The sequence below is a fragment of the Pholis gunnellus genome, assembly GCF_910591455.1.
Source record: "Pholis gunnellus genome assembly, chromosome: 8".
In the NCBI taxonomy this organism is placed as follows: Eukaryota; Metazoa; Chordata; class Actinopteri; order Perciformes; family Pholidae; genus Pholis; species Pholis gunnellus.
Genome location: NC_136534.1, coordinates 25,672,918 through 25,682,155, shown reverse-complemented (window position 1 = coordinate 25,682,155; position 9,238 = coordinate 25,672,918). Strand labels below are relative to the sequence as shown.

Below are 9,238 nucleotides of genomic sequence, written 5' to 3'. Positions count from 1 at the left end.
TCAATAATACATCATACAAGTACACGAAGGTTTTGTTTTATGAAAAATCTAAAACATTCTAAAAACTGTTTGAATAAGACAAATATAAAGCAAAAGAATAAATATGATGAAAGAGAAGAGCTTTGATTTAAATGAGTGAGGATGAACTGTGAACGAGAGCTGAAACGAGACAGTTTGAATAATCCAGAAGTAATATTCAAAGCAAAAATGTGAAAACATGCGACGGTTAAATCTCCTCATAACAGATGATATATAATATAATGAGCAGTTTAAACTTTACTGTAAAGACATTTAATGGTCACATTTGGCTCTGGGAAGATTTCTCATTGTCTTCTGAGAAAATATTAAATATATTATTAAAATAATTTGAACTGAGAGGAATGTTAGTTTGATGCATAACTGAATGAACTGCATTCTAACATATAAACTGAGTTCAATGAATCATACGATTCCTTTCACAAACTTGTTTTAAAAACATTTTAAAGTAGCATCTATTTCTAAAATGGATTTCAGAATAAAACATTGCCAGTCACAAGACTTCAGAAACCAACATTTAAATTAAAAGACTTTCTCAACGACTGCAGAAACCTCGTGTAAACACTTGAAGACGCACTTTAATTCATTTGAAGCCTAAAACAAGAGTGACCTTTGACCCCGTAGTGAAAGTGTGCCAGCTATGACACTCCTGTCCAACATTCCATGTCCTCTGGAGGTGAAAACCACTCCCAGCCAATCAGGCAGAGGCGGGGGCGGGGCCTGTTCAAAATTGGCAAACATGTCATTTAAATTACAAAAAAGGCTCAAAATGTATGTTGTTGGTTCCCAAAACTTTATTTCTTTCCCAAATGCCGTCATTTGTGAAGTTGAAACGTTTTGACGTGTGACCTCATCACTTCTCCTTCTCCCTTTCCTCTCTCTTCTTCTTCTTCTTCTTCTTCCGGTCGTGGTGGTGGTGGTGTTCGTCCGGGGAGCAGGAATCCCTGTTAAAGATCCACGAAGCAAACGGTGAGAAGACATTGAGCCGCTTTAAAAAAAAACTTACTTTTATTAAAGTTTTGACCGATGACAAACAAATTAGTTGTATCCAGGCGGCAACCTCGGGTTCTGCCGAGAGAAGCCGAAGCTTCGTGTGTTAAAGCTGCATTCTCTCTAGTGTCCACCAGGGGGCGACTCCTCTGGTTGTATAGAAGTCTATGAGAAAATGACTCTACTTCTCTCTTGATTTATTACCTCAGTAAACATTGTAAACATGAGTTTATGGTCTCAATCTCTAGTTTCAAGTCTTCTTCAATACAGCATGATGTTCATTTAGTAAATGATGGTCCGAACTCGAGGCTTCATAACATCAGTCCACAAACCAATGGGTGACGTGGTCATGATGACTACGTCCACCAGCACTGAAGCACAAACATAACTTCTCACCTGTCTCTCTTCTTCCTCTTCTTCTTGCTCTCTCTGTCTGGGCTTCGTTCTCGGCTGCGACGGCGTCGGCTGTGACGAGACTCCAACGACGCCGAACGCTTTTCATCCAGCCGGCGCCTGACGGACAAATAATATCACAAATAATATATATATATATATATATATATATATATATATATATATATATATATATACGTTTTAATTTCCTAAATAAACAACATTACAGGAAACGGTCGGGGTCGAACCTGTGGGAGGAGAGTTCCGATCTGGTCGACTCCTCCTCGTCCTCTTCCTCTCTCCACTGTCTGGTGAGCTCTCCTGAGTGGACGTTGATCACCTCTCTGATCACCTGCAGGGTGAGCAATCAAATGGTTTCCATTGTTTCAGTTTATACAGTTTAATATTAATAAGATTAGTTTTGATACTTCTTTCTTTCTAAACTCTACATTTGTTTGAAAGCCCACGTCTCATTTAATACGTTATTTTTGCTTCTTTCTGATTCATTTCGCCTCACGTTAATGACGTTATTGGAGCCGACTATGTGAGGTTTAGTTTCAGTTTATTGCTCCTGGTTTTTTGGGCCATTCACCTCCTAACTTTGTTCATTGCTGTGGGTAAATGCTTAAAGGTGAGCGTGTTGATATTATAACTGTAAACCAGATATTAATGTTATTATTTGGTAACTTTTTACAATTATCTCTGCCAGTAACTCCTCCATCTCATGAGCCTTGTCTCATATGCTAACGGGAAATTGGTTGTTACAGTCCAGATCTGGAGCAGATACTTGTTTTGTTATAAAAATGATAATGTATTTGTATCATTGCTGCAGACCACAGACGGTCACACGAGCAGCCGACCACTGTCCCGGTGCTGGCTCGTACCTCGGTGTAGGACTTCTTGGTGATGTGAACATTCTTGGCTCGGTACGACTGACGCCGCCTCTTGTAGTCCCTCATCTCCGCCATCAGCTCCAGGTGAGTCTTCGGTTCGTTCTGCTCTTCATCTGAAGACAAAAACACAAACGGCCATTAAACCCGAGGGCCACGCTGAGGGAGAAAACAAACGAACAAACAGAAACTGTTTAACAGTAATACGAGTGCACAAACAGCTAATGAGGAAGACGGCATTAATAGAATTGTTCCTCTACATAAACATCTGTTATCCATGGAACAGATCGGACGCAGTATTTTAATCATTCTGACGTTTGGAAGTCTTCACCACGATGTCTTACCCCTCTGGAGTTTGGACACCAGGTCCACGTAGAGATCCTCGTTGCTGGCGGACGCCGCCGCCTCCTTCCGTTGGCCGACCACGTGATCGTACAGAGCCAATCGGTCGGCCACAGTGAGGTCACACACGGCGCGCTTGTGGTTCTGAGGCACGTCGACAGGCTGGCCGGAGTACTGACCTGGCGGGGGACCAGAGAGACGTTACCCACAATTCACTCTGACGCATTGCTCGTTCAAAAACAATGATTCCATGTGTTGATGTGGAAAAACTAAACTTTTAAGTCCGACTGTTATTGTCTTTGAATTGAGGAGAGAATTGTTTCTCCATAAGGCCCAGAAGCACTGGAAGCATCTGACGCACGTTTTGAAGTAAATCTTTTGTTTAAAAAGGACGAACACGCACAAACAGCGTAACGACGCCATCACACTACTTTGACGCTTCTACGAACAGAGCCGTTTCTTCTGCAGCCATATCACATGTTTACAGAAAACTACAAGAAATAAAAAGCGATGGAATTTTCCCCAAAGTCCGTGTTTAATTAACTAAATAAATAATTATTCAATAAATAAACACTACTATTGTCGCTGTCGGTGGTAAAAAGGACAAACTTCCCTGATGGTGGGTCACATCAGCCGTCACTAATAAACTTAAACTCCGTCTGTAACTTGAGGGCAGATCAAAATAAACCGTTGTTGTTTTGAACCAGCACGGTCATTATTTAGATCAAGTGACAGATTAAAGGGTTTCTGTAATAAACAAACATGTTGTCTAGTCTGAATGTGTGAAAACGCTTCCCAACACGTAAAGGGAAAAGAGTGTGTGTGTGTGTGTGTGTGTGTGTGTGTGTGTGTGTGTGTGTGTGTGTGTGTGTGTGTGTGTGTGTGTGTGTGTGTGTGTGTGTGTGTGTGTGTGTGTGTGTGTGTGTGTGTGTGTGTGTGTGTGTGTGTGTGTGTGTGTCCCAGCCGCTTAAAGGATATGATGATAAAGGATACTACACGTAACACAGCTCCTCTCTAATACTCACCGCTGTCACTGCAAACACAACACACAACACAAAGATTACACACATGTCGGCAGAAAAATTACATGAAATAAAAAAGGTGACAATCCCGAATTAAGAAAACACAGCTTCTTATTCCATGTGGTTAATAATTGGGGGGGGGGGGGGGGACCAAAACAGCTGAGTGATGACTTTGTGAGGTTAGAACAAAGTAACATCTAGTGGTTTGTCTTTGTGTGAAACACTAAATGTTCTTGAACTGTGAAATCTAACTACAAAGCCTCGTCGTCTCTGATCGGGATGTTATATATTTAGTAAGTATATATATATATAAGTGAACCTTTTTAAATGAAGCTCCCACCTTGCCAGAAGACTCCTTCCATCCTCATCAGCGGTGCAGCAGACCTGGCCTGCAGGATCACCTGGTGCTGGGTGGGTTTGTCTGCAGGAAGGAAATTAAACGAGATGACGACAACTGAAAGAATGTACAAAGTTTGTTTAACTAAAAAGATGCAAACTAAAATCTTTAAAGAGCAAAACAGTGTCTGATACCGTCTTGTAGTTCTTTAAACATGTCTTTACAAATAGTTGCAGCAAAAACATTCAACAAGGATGAATAAAAAGTACATTTATTGTTAAAGTTTCTGTATCTTCCTCTTTAAAAACAGGTTCATCAACCACAATTAAGTGGCAACCACTTACTAAAATGTAAACAAATAAGGACAGCTAACAGCTAAATGTTTACCCCAAAATAAATTCATTTTTAATATTTGTTGTATTAGTGATGTTTAAATGTTACAGTCAGAACAGAGGAAAGTGCAACATATACGTACACTCGTCACATTTAGTATAACTGCATATTACTGAAAATACAAGGTGACTACAAACGAAGCCTGGTTGCCAAACTATTGAGCCCCGTTTTAATGATCCGTAACATCGAGGAGCTGAACTGGGATCTAAGATAACGGTCCTCATTAAATGACTCACCCATCGTAAAGCTTCTGACACTGCTGTTCTCATAACACACCGAAGGATCGAACATCTCCGCCTGCAAAAGAGTGAGGAAACCTTTTAATGCTCTCTTAATGATCGATGCGTTAAAGCTGCAGTGAATTATACTGTAAAGGCCTAACATGCTTTACTCTGGAACACTGCTATGTCAGCTTCCATTACACCACAGATGTGTGTGTGTGTGTGTGTGTGTGTGTGTGTGTGTGTGTGTGTGTGTGTGTGTGTGTGTGTGTGTGTGTGTGTGTGTGTGTGTGTGTGTGTGTGTGTGTGTGTGTGTGTGTTACCTCCTCCTCAGCGGAGTAGCCCATCTTTCGGCGGCTGCAGGAGGCTTTGTGTTTCTCCATGCTCGTCACTGGGACTCTGTGGTTGGAGTCGTAGGGACACTGCTCCATTGCATCCTGACAAAACACACACAGAAAGAAACAAAATCATTCTTTAATTTTACTTTTAGATGACATTAAACCCAAACCCCTCGCGCTGTGTTTCAGTCTGTTGACCAGACAAGCATTGCCTGTATGTTGTATATGTGGTCGTCAATCAGTGCAGGGAAATGTTTCATATTAACACACAGCTACTGCAGCCGTTTGAATCAATTAGTGCTTAGAAATGGTAAGATATGTTGACAGTTATTTCAAACAATACTGTATAACAATTAAATTAAAAGAACCACAAAACAGCATCTTTAAATGGATAAATTAGGCCATTGAGAGCTAGCAAACAACTTAGTTTTATACATAAGAGTTACATGATGTAGATGTCAGCTATCTGACTCGTGGTGGAGGAAATATATTATCAGATTTAATACCTCAAGGAGCAACACACCACTGTGAAAATGCTCCATTACTGGTAAAAGTCATGCATTCAAACCTTTACTTCAGTAAAAGTAAATAGGTATTATTAGCTAAATGATATTATTAGATAAATAGATATTATTAGCTAAATGTACTGATATATATATATATATATAAAAAACGTTATATATATATATCTGTCAGACAAAAAGTGGTTGAGTAAAAAGTACACTATGTCTCTATATGTAGTGGAGTAGAAGTATAAAGTTACCTAAAATCAAAAATACTCAAGTAAAGTACCTTAGATTTGTACTTAAGAACAGCAGTTGGCTAATCACTAACACTAAATGTTTAGCTAGCGAAATGTAACGTTAACGGATATGACGTAGCTAAATGTAACGTTAACTAAAACGATGTGAACCCTTTCCTTTAAATTAATTCTGAACATGGCAGCTACGATAAAACCAAGTTTCATAATCAACATATATATTTTGTTATGATGACTTAAGACTAAACGCTAACGCTAGCTATCGTATCGTTAGCTAAACTGACGGTTAATTTCGCTAACGTTACCTGGTTGTAGTCCTTGTAGTCCTTCGACCATCCCAGGGTTTCAAATGCATCGTTAAGCTGCTTTTTGCAGTTTTCTGTGAAGTCCGTCAGCTCCTGAAGACGGTCCAGTCGATCCTGGAGAGTTTGTGGTTCCAATGAGTCCGACATGTTGAGGTTTTAAGTCCAAATCATGGATGTTTAAAGAGAATGTGTCTCCAAATCATCTGTTGTTTTGTTTTCACTGCACTTGCGGCCGCCATATTCTGCGCGACGTTATGACGTGAGCCACGGGGTTGGCGGTAGAACAGATGCATGCTGGTAGTTGAAGTCCACTATTGTATTATTGTATTGTACTATATTATATTATATTGTATTGTATTAACAGTCATGACAAGTATTTTTTAATAGTTTTATTTTCCGTTGTAACTCTTATTAATGACAATTTGCTTTATTTAAATAAATAAAAAATACACACCATGTCAAAGACACACCTACACAACAATAATGACATTGTAAGAAGATTAAATACAAACAAATATGTAAGTAAAAGATGTTTACAGTGTATGCAGTCTAAACAGGACAGGGTGAAAGTTACTCGGGGCTCATGTGGGGTACATCTGGGCGTCTTGCAGCAGCTCAGCATCCAACAGATCATTCCTGTATATGTCCTCTGTTCTGAGAAGAGAAAAGACATGCAACCATGTTTGTTTGTTTTTTAAACAAACATGCATGATTGTGTTGCTGTGAATCACACTGTAACTCTGTGTTAGACAAAAGGTAATACGGTGTAGAATAAATCAAAGTTCAAACAATTGCATTAGTGGTACGATTAGCATAACTGTCATAATAAATCATACAGTACTTACATTACTTCGAGAGTGTCTTCAACAGCGACCTCCTCCACCACCTCCACTCCAACCACCAAGTTCCTCCTCACTGCAAGAAGCAAACACAAGAGGGCACTTGAATGTGGGTCTCTCTGTAGTAATGTAACACTAGATTACAGATTACCAGTTATTGTATCAGAGTTTAGAGATTAAAAGTGCAGAAAGAAAGTGGAGGCCAGAAGTACTGAGTTGTGCTGCGCCGACAATATCCTGCCAAGGTGAATTGTTTAATTATTGTTTTAGACCGTGTAACAATTTGGAACTTAGGCCATCCGCCCTAAAATAAAACATTGATGAGTCAAACTGGTTCACCGAGTCAAACTGGAACATCCTACATCTTCTCACCAAACTTGCGACTGACAGGTCACGTCAGGTGGAAGGCGGACGATGTTCTTAAAATTACTTAACAAATATTTAATGATGGATCATGTTAATCCCCCTTTTACCATGAATAACTCAATATTTAAAAAAAAACTGAAAGAAAGCATTTTATCTAAAACCAGAAGAGAAAACGTCAGGTGGACACTCACCTCCGTAGACGTATGAAGATCCAGGCCAGCAGGGACCCAAACCTCCTGCTCCCCTCTGCCCACAAACACAGACGCACCCCTGGGTCTCCATCCTCGGACCCTCCCAGCAACGACCACCAGTGAAATGCCCACCACCGGCATCCATCGCTGTTTCTGGCTGCAGTGAGGGAGGAGCACCAGGGCCTCGCCCAGCCGGTCCAGAGCTGCTGGGGATCCCCGAGAGGACGGGCGGTCGGGAGGTGGACCGCTGAGCATCGGCGGCCCGAACGACTGACTGATCATGGCAACCTGCAGATACAAGGGAGGAGAAGTGATGGGATAAACAAACAACATTTCTTTCAAGCTGGTTCATAGATTTGACCAATTTAAGGCCCATTTTAAACAGAAAAGTTTCTTTTCTGACTGTTTAGAACACTTTAAGTGTCTTTATCAACAGCCAATTTAATGAATATCTTACATTATTCTGGAAGCATGTGAATGCATTTACTAATGGGACCCAGTGCAAACCATTAGACGGCCCAGAACACGCTAGTGAAGCGCACAAACACGCACTATTAGGCTTTTAAAGATTTAACCAACAATATGTTACATTTTATTGTTAAATGAGTTACTTGGGGAAGTAGAAAAGATCAAAGGGAAAGCTATCAGGATTAACTTATATATTGTCACATGATCAAATGGAGACTTGACATTGGACAAAAAATACCAAATAAAAGAAGAAATTATTAATATAATTGAACAATTTATGTTTATTTTGTTATAGATTGATACTGAGTTTTAAAAAAATATAGAGATGAAAGGGTGGTGATGGGTTTGTCTTTTTTTTACTGTTTGGCATGTAACACAAATGTTTAGTTTTCAACTGTTTATTCTTCATATTTTTCTTCATTTTATATACTTAGATGCATATTTACAGGTAAAAAGCCAAACTTCTTTACAAACAGTACATTGCCTCCACGTCTTTGCTGACAGTTGTACTCTAATGATCTTTGTTTAAACATTTTATTTTATTTTTTGTCTTCTTTCTCTATAAACTATCCATGAAAAAAAGAAACGAGCAGAGTTATTACTGCCAGTCAACCTGGTGGATCAACATGCTTTTATTTTTATACCTTCAGAATTTAGAAAATCATTTCCATAAAGATGCTTTTTATCAACACACACGGCTGCTTAATGCAGGGATTTGGCTTCGAGAGGTCACGACTGAATCATATGTCTGATCCGTCTGTTTCCTGGACCTGCTGGTGAGACCTGCTGGGTTTGGACCAGGAATGAAGTCACAAGTCAGCTGCTTGTACTGGCACACACACACACACACACACACGCACACACACTCGCAGACACACACACTCGCAGACACACACACACACACACATGTGTGAGTTGTTTTTTTCATGAACAAACAAAAACATGCACCCAGTGAGTTGATGACACCGACAGGATCAGCGATATCATTTTGTAATTTAATCAGGTGGTCTAATTGAAATCATGATGTCGTTCTTAATTAAGCAAACAAAAACAAGAGAGATGAGGCGCACATCAAAGCACATTCACACACAAACACACCGTGTGTAAACACACTGCTGTATTGTTTGTCATGTGTTTGTTGTGTTACAAATGAGCTACAACTGAATATCGTTGTGCGTCCCCGTGTTGCATAAAGACAATAAATGATCCTTGAATCCTTAAATGCTCATTTTAAAACAATAACAGACATCTTTAGGAAACAAATCAAACATTTAAATTCATCCAAAGAGATGAGATGTTCAAGTTTTAAAGTCATTTGTAGTTCACTTTATTTATGCGGTGTAAACA

The 9,238-nt window shown here is 39.6% G+C and overlaps 1 protein-coding gene across 1 annotated transcript; it reads right to left on the bottom strand.

The window, feature by feature from the left end:
* Nucleotides 1-109: 109 nt before the first annotated feature.
* snrnp48 (small nuclear ribonucleoprotein 48 (U11/U12)) lies at nucleotides 110-6,262 on the bottom strand. The gene is made up of 9 exons (XM_079164784.1): nucleotides 6,028-6,262; nucleotides 4,948-5,061; nucleotides 4,640-4,700; nucleotides 4,014-4,094; nucleotides 2,654-2,830; nucleotides 2,304-2,425; nucleotides 1,668-1,771; nucleotides 1,423-1,539; nucleotides 110-980 (listed from the first exon to the last, which is right to left on the bottom strand). The coding sequence occupies exons 1-9, from the start codon at nucleotides 6,172-6,174 to the stop codon at nucleotides 890-892; spliced, it is 1,014 nt and encodes a 337-aa protein (XP_079020910.1). The 5' UTR covers nucleotides 6,175-6,262; the 3' UTR covers nucleotides 110-889.
* Between the last annotated feature and the right edge of the window lie 2,976 nt (nucleotides 6,263-9,238).

Coding starts and splice junctions, on each gene's coding strand:
- snrnp48 (XM_079164784.1), bottom strand. CDS start 6,174: ATGTCGGACTCATTGGAACCACAAACTCTCCAGGATCGACTGGACCGT. Junction 1,772..2,303: donor CCAAGAAGTCCTACACCGAG/GTACGAGCCAGC, acceptor CTCACCCTGCAG/GTGATCAGAGAGGTGATCAA. Junction 1,540..1,667: donor TCGGAACTCTCCTCCCACAG/GTTCGACCCCGA, acceptor TTTGTCCGTCAG/GCGCCGGCTGGATGAAAAGC.